Genomic DNA, 23,553 nt, shown 5'->3' on the forward strand with positions numbered 1-23,553 from the left:
AAAAAGAAGTAGATCTCTAGGAGTCAGGAGGGAACTGATAGGAAAACTAGAAACTACCAAAGAGCTGGAGAAATAGAGCACAACCCAAAAAATAAAGGAGCCTAGAAATTAACCCCAGCATCTAAGAAAGGGGACTTGTCCTCATCAACACAAGGAACACAAGGTTATCCCTGTTAGGTTCAGCAGCTCTAGGGAGAAACAATAGATCAGACCAGATGTGTTAACCCCAAGAAAAGCCCATGATTATAGTAAATTATTAAAACAACATGGGATGTAACTTTGAAAGTAACACCTTCTGCATGGCAGGTTAGTTGAAGAAGAAATCCAGAGCAGCACCCACTATATTTGAGAGTGTTTATTTAGCAGCCATTTTGGGAAGGCGTTAATTGTTTAAGACTGAGCTACAGAGCAATTACACTTCAACATTTCTGGGATCACCCTACAACAGTGACTGGGAGGGAAATGGCCACAAGACAGTTGTAGAGAAGGAACAGACGAGGCATAAAAGTTTAAGCTCAGACTGGGAAGTACACAGGACTCCTGCTTTCCATGGTGGGAAGGCAGGCGGTCTGTGTGTGCCTTTCAGAGGGGCTGGATCTGAAAGGCTTGGCATTAAGTCCAGTGGACTGTTTGAGTTCTCTTTTCCTACAACCGGCATGGAGTTCAGGATATGTTTGCTTTCCCCATCTGCCATATCAGTAAGATTGACCAGGATTATGCGTTAGCTTGGACAACTGCCACAGCCTGGGGTGTACAGACAGAGGGGCCTCAGTGGTGGTGGTGGTAGTGGGGCCCTCATAAACCTACTGCCTGCAATCCTGGGTGAAGAAAGCCATGACTTAGGGCATACAGAGAGACACGGGAACTGGAAGCAGATGTAGAGAATGCAGTTCTATAGTGGACACAATTTCCAACCACATCCAGCAGGAAAGGCTGGCCAGGATTCAGTGTTCACACACAAAATATGAGTGTGGAAATAAAATAAGTCTCAGTAGTGACTCATTATCCCTCCACTGTGTCTGGTGTTTTCCAATACTACAGAATCTAGAACAAAACCACTCATTCAGAAGCAAGAATTTTTTAGATTCATTTCTGTTTTGCTTCATTGGTGGGGGGCTTTTGTTTCTTTTCTCATCTTTCTTTTATTTTTCTCTTTTTCCTTCTTTCTCTTAATTGCTCTTTTCTGTTACTTTTATCTAATTCTAGTTTTCCTGTACTCCTTAATATGATACTCTGTCTCACTTTTCTTTCATCTCATTTTCCTTTTCCTTCTTTTTTAACCTTTACTTATTTAATTTTCCTAGTCCCCACCCTCCCTATCTTACTAGTATTGTTTTATTGATCTTTAGACATTTAATTGATTCTATTCTTTTATTGTTGAGTGTTTCTTCCTATTGTTAATGGTAGTATGGTCATTGCATTTGGTAGATATTTACTGTAAGTCAACATTTGTTTTGTGTTTGTGTCACATGACAATTACACATTTCTTCTATTGATAAGGGTAGTATCATGGTATCTTTTATTGGTTCTTAAGGTATGTCAATATCCAGTTTGTCTTCGAGTCTACTATTGTTGCTGATTTTATTGCTATAGCCAGGGCATCAAAGTTATTGCTACTAATCAGGTTTTACTGTATTTCAATATCTAGCTTATCTTTGCATCATCAACAATATTGAGGTTCATTTCCAGAAAACTGGGTGCTAAGGCAGTTACACCATACCTTCCCCTCTCCAAATTAACAGGGGATTCTAGGACAGAGTAAAAGACCCATGCCTGGAGCACACTGATGGAAAGAAGATACTAACAAGAGAAAATTCCATTGTAGCAACAAAATCTTTCAACTAAAATTGACCAAAAATTCTCAAAAAGTGCACACATGTGCATGCACATACACACACACAATGAAAAAAATAGAAATATGAGAAAACAAAGCAATAAAATACCTGTTAAAAACTCCTGACTTCCCCAAAGCAGATCTACTGATCTTTGCTGGGAAGGAATCAAAAGCTAAAGAGCTGAGACTGGTGAGGACTGCTCAGCCAATGCGAGGAGCTAAGCAGCTTGCTCCCCCTCCAGCACCCTGGGTCTTTATCGTAGCAGACTGGTGAGGACTGCACAGCTTCACAGGTACCCCTGCAGCATCCCCCGACTATGTACTCTTGGGCTTCCTGGTTGTGCTGGTACCTGAATCCACGCTGCAGAGGCACAGGTGGTCAAAAAGGCTACTGTACTGAGTTCCAGAAGATAGAACAGACGTGAACAACTGAAATAATGGCACACCAGATCTCTGTAGTTGGTAAGATGAAGGGATCACCACCTTCCACCAGAATTTGGACTATCTTCAGGGGAAGGGCAGCTGGAACCTGCTATTGAACCTTGCAGAGTTTAATCCCACAGGTGGTCAGGAAGCTCAACTTGGGGCCTTACAGCCAGAATTCAGCCTGAATCTCAGGGTTTTGCCCTTGGCTAGCTGAGGCTAATTGACTTAGTTCTGCACATTGCTGCCCACATAGTCTATTGCGATGGCAGAGATAGACCCTGAAAAAGGCCCTTCGATTTTTTTTCTTTTCCTCTTATTTTTAATATTTTATTTTTTCTTACTCTTCAAACTATTCCTTTTTTCTTTCTTCTTTTCCCATGCAATCTCTTGCTCCCCCACATTGTTCTTCAACTCCCCTTTTTGTTCCTGTTCCTGCCCTAATTTGGATTTCCTTTTTTTCTTTTCTTCTCTCTGTTTTCTTCTCTTGATTGTCATTAGTGTCAAAGGAAAGTGAGTACAATTTATAGTTTCTGTATTACTCTTAAGTTGCTCTATTCTTGTCTTTGTTCTTGCACTCTGTCTTTCTCTCTTGTCTACAACATTTTCCTAGAGTTTGTGTGATAATCCTGTGTCCTCTGGCTTCACTTGAAACTCTCTCCTATCCTTCTACCTATCTATTCCTCTCCTCCCAACTCATTCTAAGTCCCCATCCTAAAGGGTAAAGTTGCTATATTGAAGATTTTATTCACTATAAACATATTTTGGGCTGGTCCTCGATTTTTGATTGAATTCACAAGAGTAAAAATGATATATTAATAACTACCACAAATTGTCAATTTCTAAGATGTGTTTGATGCTATTGTGTTGCTGATTGTATCAAGTGGACTAAAGGGTTGTACCTGATTTAATCAGTTGTCCTTCCTAATATTATGAAAATGAGTGTCTCTGAGTCACTAGAGACCCAAAACCTAAAGAGCAGCTGTATCAAGAAGATCAAAGTACTAACCCAGGAATTAAACCAAGGATAGAGCCAATAAAAAAATAATAAAAATGAGAAAACACTTAACCAAGGCACAAATAGAGACTTCCAGTTCACCAACAGCAAATCCTAGAGAAACGAGGTGGAAAAGTCTGACAATCAACCACCAGGACACCCTGAACTTGTAGCACAGGTTGTATCAAAATAGATCGGTCAGGATCTAGAAAAAATTCAAAACAAAAAATCTTGGAAATTATCCCGGACAACTAAGGCAATAGTGAGCACAATGAAAGACATGATTAGAGACTCTATAATAGAAACAGACAAAAAAGAAAAATAGATGAGTTCAAGACCATGATAGAAGCCATTAACGACCAGTATAGGAAAGAAATGGAATTTATGAAACAGATTCAAACAGATATCTAGGAGATTAGAAACTTTATAGAAAGCATTTGCAGCAGAATGAACAAATGTGAAGATAGAATTTAAGATATAGAAGATAGGATTGTGATCAGCGACCATGAAAGGAGAAATCTCTTAAAAAGAGTAAGGGATCATGAGAAATCCATTTAACAACTCCTAGAAGTTGCAAAGAAGAATAGTATAAGACCAATAGGAATCCATGAAGTATCAGGAGAAAGTACAAATGATATAAAAAAAACTGTTCAAGGAATTAATGACAGAAATATTCCCAGAGGGGAGGAATTTGATATACAGATAAGTGAGGCATATAGGACTGCAAATAGCCTTGATCAAAACAAACAAACAAACAAACAAACAAACAAAAAAAACTACTCCTAGACATATAATAGTCAGGATCCCAGAAACCCACCAGAAGAACAAAAATACTGCAAGCAGTTAGAGAAAATAAACAAATTACATGCAAAGGAAAGCTCATCAGAATCACAGCAGACTTTTCAACACAAATCCTCAAGTCAAGGAGAGCCTAGAATGAGGTACTTCAAGCCCTAAAAGAAAACAACCTCCAATCTAGGCTGATATATCCTGCAAAACTCTCCTTCAAAATGGATGGGGAAATAATAAGATACTTGCATGACAAAGAATATCTGAGAAACTTCATGAATACCAAACAAGCACTCCAAACAATTCTAAACAATATCCTAGAAAAAGACAGTGAAGGTCACAACACCATGAGGCCCAACAGAGCAAATCAATTAGGCAAGACAAGAAACTAAAGGGAGAGGGGGAAAAAATTAAAAAGAGGCAACAAAGGGACAATAACATGTCAATGATAAGTCAATACATATCAGTTATAGCCATCAATTTAATGGCCTCAATTCACCAATCAAAAGAAATAGATTGGCAGAATGGATCAAGAAGCAAAATCCAACAATATGTTGTATTCAACAAATGCACCTAGTTCAAAAACAAACTCATAGAATTAAAGTAAAAGGATAGAAAACAGTTCTCCATGTGACAGGAGTGCAGAAAAAAGCAGGGGTAGCTATCTTATTGATAAAGTAAATTTCAAACCAAAACTAATTAAGAGAGAAAAATAAATTCACTACATCCTTGTAAAGGGAATAATCCAAGAGGAAAAGATGACAATCATAAATATATATGCACCAAATATTAATATCACCAACTATACAAAATAAATAATAAGGGACATGAAAACCCAAATAAGCACTAACACAATTGCAGTGGAGGACCTCAATAACCCACTGTAACAAATAGACAAATCATCTGGACAAAATATCAACAATGAAATACTAGAAATGAACCAAGCTTTTGAAAAACTGGATTTAATAGATATCTACAGATTGTTCCACCCCACAATATCAGAATATACATTCTGTTTGACTGCACATGGGTCATTCTCCAAAATATACCACATACTAGCTCGTAGAACATGTTTAAATAAATTCAAAAGAATTGAAGTTATCCCATGTATGTTATCAGGCCATAGTACAATTAATCTGTAAAGCAATAGCAGAAGAAACCACAAGAAATTCACAAACACATAAAATCTGAACAACACTCTCAGTGACAATGGAAAACACAGAAGAAATGGACAGATTTCTAGATACTTATGAATTACCAAATTTGAATGAAGAAGATAAAAAAATTCTAAACAAGCCAACTACAATCCGTGAAATTGAAAATTTAATTAAAAATTTACCAACAAAGAAAAGCCCAAGTTCTCATGGCTTCACTGCTGAATTCTACAAAACATTTAAAGAACAACTATTGCCACTACTCTTTAAACTTTTCAATGAAATTGAAAGGAAAGCAATACTTCTAAATTCATTCCTGGAAGTAAGTGTTACTTTGATTCCCAAACCAGGGAAAGGCCCAACCAAAAGAGAGAGCTACAGGCCAATCTCCCTAATGAACATAGGTGCAAAAATCCTCAATAAGATACTGGCAAACAGTATACAGAGTCATCAAGAAGATTAGACACTTTAACCAAGTTGGATTTATCCCACGGATGCAAAGATGATTCAACATATGTAAATCAATAAATGTAATGCACTATATTAACATAGTCAAAGACAAAAAGCATATGATCATCTCAATAGATGCACAAAAAGCATTTGATAAAATTCAACACCCATTAATGATTAAAAAACCCTGCAGAAAATTGGAATAGATGGTCTTTATCTGAACTTGATAAAGGCTATCTATGAAAAACTAATAGCCAACATCATACTAAATGGTCAAAAATTGAAAACCTCCACTCCAAAATCAGGAACAAGCCAACAATGTCCACTATCACTACTCCTAGTCAATATAGTTTTGGAAACATTAGCCACAGCAATTACACATGAGAAAGAAATTAAAGAAATAAAGATAGGAAGGGAAGAAATTGAACTGTCGTTATTTGCTGATGATACTCTACATCTCTGCCAAAAGACTTCTAGACTTAATTGATACTTTCAGCAGAGTAGCTGGATAAAGGTCAACACTCAAACATCAATAGGCTTCTTGTATACAAATAACAGACTCATTGAGAGAGAAATTAGGGAAACAATTCCTTTCACAATAGCATCCAAAATAATGAAGTATCTAGGAATCAATCTAATGAAGGAAGCAAAAGACCTCTACACTGAAAACTATATCACTTAGAAAAAAAGAGATCAAAGATCATATTAAAAAATGGAAAGATATCCCTTGTTCCTGGGTAGGAAGAATCAACATAGTGAAAATGGCCATACTACCAAAACTGCAATAAAGATTCAATGCAATCCCAATTGAAATTCCAAAAGTATATTTCACATAACTAGAGAAAATAATCCAAAAATTCATTTGGAACCAGAAAAGACCAAGTATAGCAAAAGCAATTCTAGGCAACAGAGGCACAGCTGGAGGTATCACAATCCCCACCTTGAAACTATACTACAAAGCCATTGTGATAAAAAGAGCATGGTACTGCCAAAGCAAAAGACCCAAGGATCAGTGGAACAGATTGAAAGATACAGAAACAACTCCAGATGTACTCAGCTGCCTCGTCTTTGATAAAGAAGCCAAACACCCTCACTGGAGAAAAGATAGCCTATTTAATAAATGGTGTTGGAAAAATAGGATTTCAACCTGCCCAGGATTAAAACTAGATCCTTACCTTTCACCATTCAGTAAAGAAAAATCCAAGTGGGTTAAAGACCTAAATATTAAAACAGAAACAGTAAACTTGCTGAAAGATAAGTTAGGCAGAACTCTCAAAGACATTGGCATAGGAAAAGATTTTATGAACAAATCCTCAGAAGCACAGGCACTAGCACAAAGAATCAATGACTGGGATCTCATCTTATTAAAAAGCTTTTGTACTACAAGAGAAACCACCAACAGAGCTAAGAGACAACTTACAATGTGGGAAAATTTTTTTACCAGCTGCTCCTCTGAAAAATGACTGTTATCTAGAATATACAAAGAACTCAAAAAAAAAATCAGGACCCCCAAATATAAAGATCCAATTCAAAAATGGGCATCTGAAATGAACAGAAATTTCTCAAAGAAGTAAAAGCAGCAAATAAATACAAGAAATAATGTTCAACATCATTGGTCATTCAAGAGACGCAGATGAAAACAACACTGAGATTCCACCTCACCCCAGAAAGAATCGCTGCCATCAAGAAATCAACCAAAAACAAATGTTGGAGGGATTGTGGGGAGAAAGGAACCTTTCTTCATTGTTGGTGGGACTGCAGGACCACTGTGGAAATCAGTATAGAGATACGTCAAAGAACTAGGATTAGAGATTCCATTTGATCTAGCTATCCCTCTGCTGGATATCTTCCCAAAAGGATTAAAAGAATCATATCACAGTGATATATGTGCACCCATGTTGATAGTGGCACAGTTTATAATAGCTAAAACTTCGAAAACAGCCCAATTGCCCATCAACTGGAGACTGGATAAAGAAGTGTGGTTTTTCTATAAAATGGGGTACTACTCAGCCATAAAGAATGAGAAACTAGAGTTATTCATAGGAAAATGGATGCATATTGAGGCCATACTCTTAAGTGAAATAAATAGGACACACATATAAATACTGAATAATTCATTTTGTGTGAAAAACTAAAAGTGTAAATAAGATCCAAATTATATAACTGATAATGTGAAATAGGAAGAAAAAGGTTAAGGTGTAGGGGAAGTGCAAAGGGCAGGGGAAAGGAAATAAGGGAAAAGATAAAGTATGAGAATAGGAAAAATGTAAAGTCTTTTTAGATAGGGAAGGGAGGAGGGGGTGAAGGGAGGGCAGGGTTATGGGGAAAAAATGAGAACCAAGATCTATCATGTAAAGGTCCAAGATCCAATTGATGATTGTAACTGTACTGTATACCTAAAAAGTACCAATAAGCTCAATGAAAAAAAGATAGCCAAATAGCTGAATTACACAAAGTGATATAGAGGAGACAAAAACAGATAAATAAGGTGTTTGGTGAGCTCAAAGATGATACAGCTAAAGAGATAATGGACTTAATAAATACAAAGAACAGTAAGTTTACAGAAGGCACTAATAAAAAGCTGGTTGAGCTAAAGAAAATTATACAAAGCACGAATGGCCAGTTTAGGAAAGAAAAGTTTCAATTAAGCATAATGTCAATACTCCCCAGGGCTTCAATGAAATTGAAAGGGAAGGAGTTCTGACAAACTCATTCCTAAACGTTAGCATTTCCCTTGATTCCAAAACCAGGTAAGAAGTCACCCAAAAATAAAACTATGGGCCAGTCTTGTTGCAATGATTGTCTACAAGATACTGGTAAATAGAACGCAACAAATCATTAAAAAGATCCCACATCATGACCAAGTAGGCTTCATCCCAGGGATGCCAAAGATGTCCCAACATATGAAAATCAATAAGAGTAATGTGTCATATAGGCAGAAGCAAGGACAAAAATCACATGACATCAATATACACAGATGAAAAAGCTTAGACAAAATTCAACACCCATTATGATAAAAAAATTGAAAAAATAGATACGAAGCAACTTATCTCAATCTGATAAAGGCCATTGTGACAAACCTACTGTGAACATCATATTAAATGGAAAAAAATGAACTTTTTTCCTCTAAAATCAGGAACAATACAAGGATGTCCACTATCACCTTTCTTTAATACAATATTCAAAGTTTTAGCAAGAGCAATCAGGCAAGAGAAATAAAAAGGGATATGGATAGGAAAGGAGCACTACTATGCTTTTTAAAAAGGATAAATTTGAGTCATTTGTAGGAAAACTGATGCACCTTAAAACCATAATGTTAAGTAAAATAAATCAGACATCATTTTATTTATCACATTGTTTTTCTTATATGAGAAACCTGAAGTATACATAATTTAAAGAACAAAGCAAAGGGTGAATAATAGGAGAAAGGGGGATAAATCTTTTGCAGATATGAAAGGGATAAAGAGATGGAGAGAGGCAAGGGGAAGGTATTTTGTCTCTCAGACAAAATATCTAACACCAAAAGTTAAAGGAGGAAAAGTTTATTTCATCTCACAGTTTGTACAGGTTTCAGTTCATAGTCAGCTGGCTCCAACACAGAGTGGCGTGGCAGAGAGGCACCATAGAGGTAAAACAGTCCATGGCAAGGTAGGGCAGGTAGAAGGCAAACGGCAGTGAAGTAACAAGCAACAAGCAACAATAATGACCCTCTTTCTGGGCCTTATATTCTATCTGTACTACATGCCCTTAGGGTGGGGTAGCACTCATACCCAGGATGGGCCTTCCTATTATCCACACCCAGAACTATGCCAGGTCAATCAATGGACTAATTTAGTAATTGCACACCCTTAATCCCAGGGTCACACACTTAATCCAGCCCCTTCTGCAAAGCCCTACCTATGACTGCATGAGGTTTTGGGGGGCTGTCTAGACACAAACCATAATGGGATCATAAAAACAATGAAAATGTATTATGTACACATACCGACTCTACAGGATGAATGCAGTCATTACGTATTGCAAACATATGCTAATAAAAATTAAACAGAAAGCAGAAGAAATTAAAATAAAAATAAGAGAAAGAATTAAATAATTCTCAAGGCCACATCCAATACTGACACTATATTATCCCATCTATTTTATTCCTCTACCAAAGTAGAAGAATCTCCTCAGTCAGGTGAAAATAATCTCCCTCCTGATATCACCAGCTTTCTTGAAATCAGTCTGTTCCATCTGTAAACAAGTTTTCTGGGTCCTTCACATTGAGAAGATTTAATCAGGAAGATGAAAGAAAGCAAGACTGGGTAGGGATGGAAGCTGGACAGGCTGGAAGAAGAAGGAAGAGTGGTGAAAGATTTTAAATTAAAATCGGATTGTAGGGACCCTGCTTGGTGCCAACCTCCAGCTGGTCAGGATGGACTTTGTCAGGCCAACCACAACTGAACCTTGTATTTATTGCTTTTTCTCTCCCAGAGTGCTTGTTTCAGGGCTGTGCCCATAGGAGGTGCTTAATAAATGCCCACTGATGGATCAATCCCAGCAATTCATTCAACCTTAGCCAAGTGTGAGGTTAGTTAAGCTGATAATCACTCATTCTGAAAATACTCACTGGCACAGCAAATGTTGGACCTCCTAAGATTAATAGGAAGTTCCTGACGCAGAGCGGTGCGTGTCAGGAAAGTAACTTCCCACTGACTGGCCAAGGCCCCAGTAGGAATAGCACAGAGCAGTGAAAACCCAGAAGGGGTCCTGGCCCAGCCTTGGGCTCAAGAAGGGATCCTGGAGAAGGGACTAAAGTATGATCAGAGTGAGCCAGCTGAAGAGGTGCCAGGAAGGCATTCCAGGTAGGGAAATTTTTAATGCCAAGCCATGGTAGTGAGAAAAAAGGTGGTCTCTTTGCTAATGGATCACTTTTTGAACCTAGGAGCCTAGCTTCAGAGTTAAAACACAGGCTCTGCATCTAGACTCTCTGGGTTTACTATGTGATCTCACCCTCCCAGTTCACCAATTCCTCATCAATCATAAAGGGAAAATAACTTGTGAGTTACTTTGAGGGCTTAAATGAGTTTATATAAGCCAAGTGTCTGGCATAGTAAGTGTATATATGTGTTTTTGTAATCATTGCTCTTACTTGGTTTTCCTGCTACTGCGGCAAAGAGAGGTGTGTGAGAGACAAGCAGGAGAGGTGAACAAGGTCTTGCTGATCCAGCCAAAAATACTTGGAAGGCACTGAGATGCAACTGCAAGGTTTGAAGCCAGGGAAAAACAAGGTCAGAGCTGGGATTTGGAACATGTCCCCTACCTGCAGCAGGGAATGTTGCTTTAAAGGTATAAATAATGGAAGGCAGGGCATCTTTAAGGCAGGGCAAAGGTGAAGATGGGGGACAGATATAGCAGATATGTCTTAGTTGCTTAGTAGCATCTCATTGCTGAGATGAAATACTCAACAAGTTAAGAGAGGAAAGATTTGTTTAACTCACAGTTTGTAGAGGGTTCAGTCCATAACTGACTGGCTCTGTGGTAGGTTGGCATGGCAGACAGGCATTGCAGAGGAGAAACAGTTCATGGTGGGCAGAAGGTAGCAAAGCAAAAGCAAGCAAAGGACAGCTACAGCTCTTTCTATTCCTTATATCTTGCTCAAGCTACTTAGAGTGGGTATCACTCACAGCTTTAATTCTAGTGCCACTGATCCTACAATTGCACCATGAATCAATCCCAGCATCATATATTCTAGATCCAGCCACCTCAAAAACGTCCCACCTATGACTTCATGAGGCTTTAGGGGACATCTATACATAAGCCATAATAAGGGAAAACTGGCAAATGTAAGGCCCTGCAGTCAGGAACCAGGGTCTAACATGTTGGTGACCTGAAGTGGCTATGGAGTGACCAAGGCCCAGGAATTCATAAAGAAGCAGAAGGTGGAGGAGAAGTAGAGTGGTACTATGCCCAAGAGCATATGAATTCTTTGCTAAAATCATACAACCTTGGGGGAAATAACTGGGCTCAAAATGGAAAGTGAGTTCTGATAAATGAGGTAAGTTACGTTTCCTACACTTTTGAATTTTGGGGATTGAGGCTTGCATCTGCTGCACATGTGTATCTTTCCTCCATGTCATGAGCTTCAGGACAGCACGGGAAGATCTACTGTGTTTACTACCATGTTCTCAGGGCCTTGCTCTGTGCCTGGCATGGACAGTGCTCAATAAATACGTGTGAAGTGAATGAATACATTTGGATGAACTAGAGTGTACATTCATTGGTTGAATTCACTCGAACTGCTATCAGATCCATTTTACAGGCAAAGAAATAAAGTTGGGGGTGTGGCATCACTACCCGAATGTCTCACAGTGGCCTAGGTGGGATCCAGACCCAGTTCTGCTGGCTGCAAAGCAGTTCTCCTTTCATTAAAGGTAGATGGGATGATCCAGGGGCCTATTTACATGTGTTTTGTCAAATTATTTGGATATGCCTACGTGATTTTGCCTCTAGAGAGAACTAGGTAATGCTCATTGATTCAGTTCTTTGCATATGCGCAGAACACTAGAGTGGGGAGACGCAGACTTAAATAAGATAGCTGAGGTCGGCTGGGCTCAGCGTATAATCTGCAGGACAGCAACCACTCCAGGTCCTCCCTGACTGGCACGAAGGCCCCACTGGCCTCAACCAAACCCAACAGCCTCAAAGTATGGAATCATAGGGCCTGCAGAGGCTGAGGTTCATGAAGTAAAAATTCTCATCCTCCACTCAGTTCTGTCCACATCCAGATGAAAAGAAGCCCAGGACCTAGCCTCATGTTTACAGTATGAGGTTGTTGAGGCCACAGAGAGAGAGACAGAGAGAGAGAGAGAGAGAGAGAGAGAGAGAGAGAGAGAGAGAGAGAGAGGGGGGGAGGAAGAATGAATGAAGATAAAAGAAGTTGGGAGAAAAAAGTAGAAGGTGGGGAGGCAAAGTGTACCACTTCACTAGTAGGGAAGGTTAGTTTGTGCTTGATCCTGGTAGCTCTTAGTACTAGCGGTTATGAAAGCACGTGTGTGCTTGTGTATGTGGGGGTGTGGGGGTGTGTGCATACATGTCCATGCTCCTCCCTCCTCCTCTTACCTTCACAGAGTAACTCTGAAGAGTAAACTTCCTAAGAGAGGTCTAGCTGTATCATGAAGTCTAGGCCCCAGTGAAATGGCAGGAAGCAGCAGGGCTCATGCTGGGAGGCAGGAGACCTAGATATAGTCCCCACTCCACTTCCAACTGCAAGGTGACATTCAGTGACTCCTAGGATTTTTCTGAAGAGTGGGGCTAGGACAGTGGTGGCAAATTTATGGCACGCATGCCAGAGGGGGCTGTTTGCCTCACTGAAAGCTCTAAAAGTTTGGCCATCACTGGGCTAGGAGCTGCGGAAGAGTACAGGAGGAAAGGACTTACTGAATTCCTCTTTGAGCAAGCTATTTCTGCTCTGTGTTGCAGGTGAGGAAACAGACTCTGGAGTCAAGACTTACTCAAGGTCTCCCAAGGACTCAAACTCAGGCTTCTTCTCCAATTCCAAACTCTCAACTATACCCAGTGCTTTGCTGCCCTCCAGAGTGTGGCATGTCTTATCCATGGCAGCATCCATAAATGGTCCCATCATGGTGGGCTATGGATGCTACACTGAGGAGTCTGGAATTCATTGTGAGAAGGCAGTGAGCAGGCATTGAAAGGTTATGCCAAGGAATAAACATTTATCTGAAAACCTAATGAATAGCATTGAGTATTAACTGGGCACCATCCAAAGATTCCTTTTTAGGAAACAGGCATAGCAGAGAAAGTACCAGAAATCCACTCAATTGCTCTATGCCCCAGCCTGATCTGTAAAATGGGACGGAGGCTCTGCCCTCCATCTATTGCCCATAGAATAGGTGAGCAAAGGGATTTGGGCTCCCACAGTTGATGGTATGGATGGCAAGTATACTGTATTTTTATAAACGGACAAAGCCGTTATATCCAATCAGCTGGAGGACCAGACCTGCTGCCAAGTTTAGTCACTTCCAGATGGCTGCAAGTGAAGGACTTAGGAAAGGTGATTGCAAGGGCAATGCTGGGGAGGAAAAAGGGTAGAAATGAGAATGCTGAGGCATCAGCTGCCATGCCTCTCGCCCGCTGCTGGGCACTGGACGGTCACTTCATCTCCCTAAACTCAATGTCTTGAGCTGATAAAGAGAGGGAGGCAGTTAGAATGGGAATGGGAAAAATAAAACTCATATTTACAGTATTTGCACAGTGCTTGATAATTTTCAAAGCAGATTACCTGCTTCATCTCAAGTTCCCACAGGGAAGGAGGTGGCATCTGTCAAGCACCTGCTGGATGCCAGGCACAGGACTGGGTGTTGTGTTTACATTCATCTCGTGCCAGCTTTGAAGCAGCATTCCTAGATAGCATCCTAATTCTACACTTGAGGAAACTGAAGTCATACTGCTAGGAAGTGACTCTGTCGGTACTGAACCTCAGGGTTGCTGATTCCAAATCTCCAGATCCTCCCACTGCATGATGCTGCTGCCCTCAAGTTACAGATCCTTCAAAGGCTCTTCCATATTCCTTTGACCTCAGGATCATTTTTACATTGAAATGAGATAAATTTACTTCTCCAAACTTTGGTTTTCTCATATGTAAAAATGTATTTACTATTAGTTCTTGTGACATAGCAGACTAATATCATTGAAATGAATTAATTTAAAGTTAATTAAAATATATAAAGTCCTTAGAGTAGTACTTGGTGCAAGTGCTAATATCTTACTTTTTATATGCAAGAAATATACCTGGTAGATAACAAATGAAATGGTTTTGGCAAGAAAGCAGGACTCTTACATGTAAAGAGCTGTATGCTTTCGAGAGAAATTTGGAAAATATCCAGTAAAGTTGAAGGTGTGCAATTACATGACCAGGTGAAATGAAGAGGGAAAGGACTAGGGGGAGGGAGGAAGAGCAGGTAAGGGGGAAATACTGCAGGTGGAGATCATCAAAGTATATTACAAGCAAGTGTGAAAATCCCACAATGAAATTCAGTGCTCTGTACAATTAATGTATACTAATAAAAATTAAACTTTATCTGTGGACAATGATATAAATTGTTTATAAAAAACTGAGCTAGAGACAGACACAGAATATGATACAGTGGAGAGCAATAAATGAGCCTCAACTATACTCATCAAACTGCACACTGAGTGGAAAAAACACTTCAATGCATGGTGACAGCATTTTTATAAAGTTAAAAATGTACAAAACTAGGCAGCTGGGGGAGTAAAGGTGTGGCCCAGACCAGCGTGGCTGCAAGCAGATCCCAGCCAGGGTTCTGCCCTGACCCCAGAGGCTGGGGCAAACCCACCCAGCCAAGGCCCACCCAGGAAAGAGCTGCACAGTGCACAAGCTTCAGTCAGAGGCCCGCCGCATAGCATTGGTGGTTTGAACCCAGGAATTGGTGCACTGGTGAGCAGCGGAGAAAAGGTGCATTAGTGGCGTGGTGAGAATTGAAGACTACTGTGAGCTAAAAATTGTCTCAGTAAAAGTACAGCAGGCTGCATCTGTTGAAATGAGAAGACAGAAACAAATCCCCAAAACAGACTTTCAGGTCACCTAAGGCAACCCCAAAGGAAAACAAGATGTGACAATTTGATACTCAACCACCCAGACTCCCTGAACTAGCAACAAAAGAGGATCTGGAAAAAAAATGAAGCCACAAATAATTTCTCAGATAACAGAGGAGATTGTGCCCATAGTACAAGACATAATTAATAAATGTAGAGCAGACACAGATAAAGAAAATAGAGGAGCTGTAAAACATGATGGAATCAAAGCATAGGAAACAAATGGAATCCATAAAACAGGTGCAAACAGATTTCCAGGAGATTAAAAACTACTTTGAAAGCTTACACAGCAGAAAGAGCCAAAGTGAGGACAGAATTTCAGATATAGAAGATAGGATTGCAATTAGTGACCAGGGAAAGAAAAATCTTTTAAAAATAGTAATGAGAGACCAATCCAGCAGCTTCTAGATGATTCAAAGAAGTATAACATAAGACTGAATGGAGTGAGTGAAGAAACAGAAGAGAGTGCACACAACATGAAACAAAACAAAACAAAACAAAACTGTTCAGCAAAGTAATGGCAAAAACTTCCCAAATAGGGGAAAAGATAATAACATATAGATAAGTGAGGCTTATAGGCCTCCAACTAGCCATGATTAAAAAAAAAAATCTACACATAGGCATATAATAGTCAAGATTCCAGAAACCCAACAGAACAAAATTCTACAAGCAGTTTGAGAAAAAAAATCACATACAAAGGAAAGCCCATCAGAATCACAGCAGACTTCTCAACACAAGTCCACAAGGCAAGAAGAGTGTGGAATGATGTATTTCAAGCCCTAAAGGAAAACAATTTCCAACTCAGATTGATATAACCTGAAAAAGTATCTTTCAAAATTGATGGAGAAATAAGATACTTTCATGACAAAGAGCACCTAAGGAACTTCATGAATACTAAACCAGCACTTCAAAAAATTGTAAACAATGTCTTAGGAAAAGACAATGAGGATCACAATCCCAGGAAGCCCAGCAGAAAATCCATCAGGCACAATAAGAAATTAAATGTAAAGGGAATCCAACCAAAAGAAAAAGTCACGAAAAGGATAAGTCAATACATATCAGTTATAACTACCAATGTTAACAATCTCAATTTACCAATCCAAAAAAAAAAAAAAACATAGACTGGCAGAATGGGTTAAGAAGCACAAGATCCAACAATATTCTGCATACAAGAAACACAATTAATTCAAAAAGAAACTCATAGACTGAAACTTAAAGAGTGGAAAACAATACTCTATGTGACAGGAGCCCCCCAAAAAGCAGGAGTAGCTATCCTCTTTGCAGATCAAGTGGATTTCAAACCAACACCAATTAAGAGATACAAAGAAGGACATTACATCCTTGTAAAGAGAACAATCCAAGAGGAAGAGATGGCAATCTTAAATATATATGCACCAAACACAAGTGTCCCAACTATATAAAACAAGTACTAATAGACATGAAAAATCATATAAGAACTAATACAATAGTAGTGGGAGACTTCAATATTTTACTGTTACAAATAGATCAACCAGACAAAAAATAAGCAATGAAATAGTAGAACTAAATCAAAGTGTTGAACAAATGAACTTAACAGATGTTTACAGATTGTTCTACCCCAGAAAAATCAGAATACACATTCTTTTCAGTTGCACATGGATGGTTCTCCAAAATAGACCATGTTCATAGAACATGTTTAAGAAAGTGCAAAGGAGTTAAAGTTATCCCCTGTATATTGTCAGACCATAGTGCAATGAAATTGGAGATCAATAGTCAAAGAAACTGCAAGAATTTCATAAACACATTGAAATTGAACAACACACTTCTGAGTAACCAATGGGTCAGTAACCAATGGGTCACAGAGGACATTAAAGACAGTTCCTACAATTAAACAATAATGACAACACAACATATTGGAATCTATGGGACACAATGAAAGCAGTCGTATGAGAGAAATTCATGGCAGTGAATACACATATTAGGAAAACAAAATGAGTTCAATTACACAACCTGATGCTGAACCTCAAGCTTCTAGAAAATAAAAGAGCAGGTCAAACCCAAAGCTCATACAAGGGAAGAAATTATAAATATTAGGGCAGAAATTAATGCAATGAAGACTAAGAGAACAATACAAAAAAAAATCAATGAAGCCAAGAGTTGGTTCTTGGAAAGGATAAATAAAATTGACAAACCCTTAGCCAACCTTATCAAAGAAAAGGAAAGAAAAGGCCCAAATCCATGCAATTAGGAATGAAAAGGGTGAAATTACAATGGACCCAGCAGAAATCCAGAGGATCATCAATACCTACTTTGAGAACCTATACACCAAGAAGATGGAAAATATGGAAGAAATAGACAGATTCCTAGATTTGTATGAATTATAGAAGTTGAACAAAGATGATCTAAACTTCTAAACAACCCAATATCATTCAATGAAATTGAAAATGTAATAAAAAACTTAACATCTAAGAAACTTTTGGGTCCTGATGTCTTCACTGCAGAATTCTACAAGACATTGAGAGAGGAACTACTGCCACTCCTGTTTGAACTCTTCAGTGAAATTGAAAGGGAAGCAATATTTCCAATTTCATTCCTGGAAGCATCACCTCAATACCCAAAACAGAGAAAGACCTAACTGAAAAAGAGAACTATAGGCCAATCTTACTAATGAACATAGATGAAAAATCTTTAATAAGATACTTGCAAATAGAATGCAGGAGATCATTAAGAAGATCATACACCCTGAACAAGTGGGATTCATCCCAGGGATACAGAGATGGTTCAACATATTCAAATCCATAAATGTAATACACTATATTAATAGAACCAAGGACAAAATACATATGATCATTTCAATAGGTGCAGAAAAAGCATTTGACAAAATCCAACATGCATTTATGATTAAAAACCCTCCAAATAATTAGAATAGACAGTCTCTACCTCAATCTGATAAAAGCCATTTATGAAAAACGAACAGCCAATATCATACTAAATGGTCAAAAAATGAAATCCTTCCAATAAAATCAGGACTAAGACAAGGATGTCCACTATCACCACTCTTGTTCATAATTTTGGAAATGATAGCCACAGCAATTAGACAGGAGAAAGAGATAAAAGGAAAAAAATAGGAAATGAAGGGTTGGGAAATATTTAGCTTAGTGGTTCCAGCGCCTGCCTCACAAGCGCAAGCACCCAAGTTTGATCCCAAGTACAAAAAAAAGAAGTCAAATTGTTGTTATTTGCAGATGACATGATATTCTATGTAGAAGACCCCAAGAACTCCACCAAAAGTTTTCTAGACCTAATAATGAAATTCAGCAAAGTAGCTGGACACAATGTCAACACAAAAATCAATAACTTTCCTGTGTATAAAAAACAGACTCACTGAGAGAGAAATGGGACAATCCTTTTCTCAATAGCATTTAAAATTGAAATACCTAGGAATCCACCTAATGAAAGAAATCAAAGACCTCTACTCTGAAAAAGAAGATTGAAGAGGAGAAAAATGGAAAGACATCCCTTGCTCCTGGGTAGGAATAATCAACATAGGTAAAATGGCCATACTTCCAAAACTGCTATATAGATTCAATGTAATCCCAATTGAAATCCCAGTAGCACACTTCACAGGCCTTGAGAAAACAATCCAAAAATTCATTTGGAATAATAAGAGACCTAGAATAGCAAAAGCAATTCTAGGCAATAAAGACAAGGTAGGGGGTATCACAATCCCTGATTTGAAACTATACTACAAACCTATTGTGATAGAAACAGCATGGTACTGGCAAAGAAACAGACCTGAAGACTAGTGGAACAGATTAGAAGATGCAGAAACAATTTCAGAAACACTCAACCACCTCATCTTTGACAAAAGTGCCAAAACCCTCACTGGAGGAAAGATAGCCGCTTTAATAAATGGTGCTGGAAAAACTGGGCTTCAATTTGCCAAAGATTAAAACTAGACCCATATCTTTCACCATGCACTAAACTAAAATCCGAGTGGATTAAAGATCTAAATATTAAAACAGAAACATTAAAGCAGCTGGAAAAGAGGCAAGGTAGAACTCTTGAAGACATTGGTGTGCGAAAAGATTTTATGAATAAAACCTCAGTTGCCAGTGAACTGGTACAAAAGGTCAACAAGTGGGATCTTTTCTTATTAAAAAGTTTCTGCACAGCAAGAGAAACAACCCTCAATATGGGAAAAAATTTTCAACAGCTCTTCCTCAAAGGTACTATCTAGAATATATAAAGAACTTAAAAAAATCAGACCTCCCACGTCTAAAGACTAATTCCAAAAATAGACATCTGAAATGAGCAGACATTTCTCAGACAAAGAAGTAGAAATAGCAAATAAACATGAAAAAAAGCTCAACAACACTGGTCATTCGAGAGATGCAAATGAAAACAAAGCTGAGATTCCACCTCATCTCAGAAAGAATGGCTGCTACCATGAACTCAACCAATAACAAATGCTGGTGGGGCTGTAGGGAAAGAAACCCTGGTCCCCTGCTGGTGGGAGTGCAGGCTGGTGCAACCAGTGTGGAAATCAGTATGGAGATACCTCAAAGAACTAAGATTGGAGGTCCCATTTGACCCTGGTATACCCCTGCTGGGTATCTTTCCCAAAGAATGAAAAGAATCATACCACAGTGATACATGTGCACCCATGTTCATAGCAGCACAATTCGTGATAGCTAAAACTTGGAAGCAGCCCAACTGACCATCAACAGGAGACTGGATAAAAAAAACGTGGGTCGCTATTTTTTTTTTCAAATAAAATGTAGTACTACTCAGCCACAAAGAATGAGGAACTAGAGACATTTATAGCTAAATGGATGCACATTGAAGTGATTCTCTTAAGTGAAATAAATAGGACACTTGTGTAAATACTGAATAGTTTCTCTAGTGTGAGAAACTGAAAGTGTACATAAGGACTAAAAGGTATAATAGATAGTTTGAAATAGGAAGAAAAGATGCAAAGTGGAAAGGAAAATAGAGGGGTAAGGGGAAGAAAGAAGGGAATGGAATTAACATGAGAAAAAAAGATGGAAACAAAGCCTTTGTAGACAGGGAAGAGTGGAGGGGTTGAAGGGAGGGCAGGGGAAGGGGGAAAATAAGAACCAAGGTGGATTATGTGAAGGTTCAAATTCCCAATGATGAATGTCACTACAATGCATACCTTAAATGTACCAATAAAATTAATTAATTAAAAAACACAATACTAAAAAGTACATTGTTTATGAATGTTCACATAGTAAAACTATTAAGATCAAGAATGAGAAAACAAAATTCAAGCTGATGGTCATCTGTCAGAAGGGGAAATGAGAGAACAAAGAATTTAAAAGGAATAGATAGCATTCTGTGACTAAAATAGACGAGTGCCTGGGTATTCATTATTTTATTATTTATTGAAAATATTTAGATTTCTAACTATAGGTCACTAATTAAATATACATTTGCACGGATTAAATATTTAGTAACAATTTAAAATGTAATTACAAATAAATATACCTAAGGCGAGTGAATGATTGAATGAATGAAAACATAATTCTTAGTCTTTACCTTCCCATTTCACAGCCCTCATACCAGTCAATACTGAACTCGGACTAGATTAAACCTCTAGGGTTTAAAGCTAGGGAATGGAGGTGTCTATATTGCTCATCTCCAACACAAATTTCCTTTTCACACCTCTTACTATTCTTTCATCCATATATCAACACATCTAGTAAATAAGCATGTAGCAGACATTAGGTGCGATGTCTTTAAAGAAATAAACTCCCATCTAAGATAATGATTCCTCCGTACGTGACTACACAGTCTTGGAGACTGTCACAAGGGCCTGGGACACAGTTCAGTGGTAGGCTGTTTGCCTAGCATGTGTGAAGCCCGGGGTTCAATCTACAGCCCTGAAAAATTAAAAAAGAAAGAAAACAACAACAGTACCCTATCTGGGAGTGGGAAGCAAGTGCAGGACACCCTTGAAATCTGGAGCTTACCTTGGCACACAAATGACGAGGGTGTCTCCCCTGGGTGCACTCGTCCCGTGATGAATATCACCTTCTGTTCTGCGCCTTCCCGGAGATTTTCTGTAAGATAAAATGGAAGACAGTTAGTAACGAGGGTAAGAAAAGCTAAGACTAGAGACTGGAATGTAGGCATGAGACAAATGAAGAATGGGCTGAAAATATTTATCTCTTAAATTTGGGGGTTAGAATCGTTAAAGCCCAGTCATTAATTCAACTATGTCTCTGGCTACTCAAGAGTAAGTGACTAAATTCCCTTAACTCGGTGAAATGTTGCATATTATGTCAATATATAATGCTTACAATAATACGAGGAAGCAATATGGTGAAAATTGAATACAGAGATGATGACTTTGACCCTGTGCAGCATAGTCCTAATCTACAAGAAGGGACGATAATATTTACTTTGTTAGTTGTCATGATGATTAAAGAAGCTGACACATTACGTAGTACTCAGCCAACACCTAGGAAATGATGGGGTAAAAAGGGAGCCATTTATATTAATAGTAGCCGCTGCCATTTAATTAGTCGCCATTGTGTGTGCGCCTGAGCGCATGCACACACACACACACACACACACACACACACACTCACTCTGTCCAGAAATATGCAGTTACTACTCCTTTTACTGAGGCTCAGAGGTTACATAATTTGCTCAATGTCACTGAGCTAAGAGTGGGGTGTGAACTGGGATTTGGATTCAAATTCCTGTCTGCTGATGAAGTGGCAGGTTTCCCTTTCCCTTTAAGCAACTAGAAAAATAAGCAAATGGACCAAACAACAATTTTGAGATCTTGGATGAGTGAAAGGACACCGCGGAGGGACCCTCAGTGACAGCCCCAGCCTTTTGCCTGATGGCCCAGTGCAGAGAGTGGAAAGCAAAGCCTGGAAGTCTCACTGAGCTCCAACCTCAGCCGGAGGCAGTTGTGGGGAAGCTCTGTGAACTCCAGATAGGAGGGAGCTTTGTAGAAGAAGAGTTCTGGAAATCTGTAAAGGAGTTTTGCTTGAGTCTTTGTTACATCATAAAATATGCGTGCTTAGGGTAAATCTTCATGCTATAGTTTGGATCTTGAATTTCCCCCAAAGGCCCATGTGTTAGAAATTTGGTCCCTAGTCCATGGCATTATTGCGAGTTGGTGGAACTTGCTAAGGGGCAGGACCTAGTAAAAGAAACATCACTGGAGGCGTGCCACTGAAGGGGACACCGCGACTCCAGCCCTTGCCTTTCTCTCTGTCTTTGCCTCCTAGCAGCCACGAAGTGAGTGGTTTCCTCTGCCACATACTCCCCCAGGATGTACTATGCTACCACAGGCCCAGAAGCAACATTTTCGAGTAACCATGAACTGAAACCTCTGACACCATGAACCAAAACAAATCTTTTCTCCTTATAAGTAGATTATCCTAGGGATTTTGTTACAGTGATGGAAAGCTGAGTAACAAACTCCATGCTGTCCGAGAAAAAATGGTCAGGGAGCTATACAATGCACAATTATCAGGGGTCACACAGGTCTTGGAATCATTTGAATTCTGCTCACAAAGTAGATGTCTTTTTGCATCACTCAGGGAGAATGAGAACTCAGAGGGGTCATTTCTTAGAGGTGGACTTTGAGTACATTCTAACAAAGTTTTAAAATAAATATCAAAAGAATGAAACAGAGCAAAAGAACAATACTGCTTGTTCTATTCTCTTTAAAGGAAACCCAACTATCTTTAAAGGAAAACAGCAAATTCACTCAACAATGTACAATTTTCAATATTCAGCATTTAATAAAAAATACTAAACATGTAAAAAAAGTAGGAGTATAGAAAGGCTATTGATTTTTGGGTATTCACCTTGTATCCAGATACTTTACTGAATCTGTCAATTAAGTCTAGAAGTTTTTTGGTGGAGTTTTTTGGATCTTCAATGTAGAGTATCATATCATCAGCAAATAATGATAGTTTAACTTCTTCCTTTCCTATCTTTATTGCTTTAATTTCTTTCTCTTGTCTAATTGCTGTGGCTAATGTTTCCAGAACTATATTGAAGAGAAGTGGTGATAGTGGGCATCCTTGTCTTGTTCCTGATTTTAACATGAAGGTTTTCAGTTTTTGGCCATTCAATATGATGTTGGCTGATGGTTTTTCATAAATGGCCTTTATTAAATTGAGGTATAGACCATCTATTCCAATTTTTTGCAGGGTTTTTATCATGAATGGGTGTTGAATTTTATCAAATGCTTTTTCTGCATCTATTGAGAGGATCATATGGTTTTTGTCCTTGACTTTGTTAATATAATGTATTACATT

General features: G+C 38.6%; 1 protein-coding gene across 4 annotated transcripts in view; it reads right to left on the reverse strand.

Annotated features, from left to right (window-relative positions):
- The window catches only part of Agbl4 (ATP/GTP binding protein like 4), a 1,213,327-nt gene that overhangs the window by 118,644 nt on the left and 1,071,130 nt on the right, over window positions 1-23,553 (reverse strand). For all 4 annotated transcript variants that reach the window (XM_010610280.3, XM_033767837.1, XM_033767835.1 and 1 more), the window contains one exon: window positions 21,238-21,327. In XM_010610280.3, coding sequence (XP_010608582.1) covers window positions 21,238-21,327 — 90 coding nt within the window. The remainder of the gene's footprint in view (window positions 1-21,237; window positions 21,328-23,553) is intronic.

This window comes from Fukomys damarensis, unplaced genomic scaffold (assembly GCF_012274545.1).
Source record: "Fukomys damarensis isolate Sample0158 unplaced genomic scaffold, DMR_v1.0_HiC HiC_scaffold_23, whole genome shotgun sequence".
Lineage (NCBI taxonomy): Eukaryota > Metazoa > Chordata > Mammalia > Rodentia > Bathyergidae > Fukomys > Fukomys damarensis.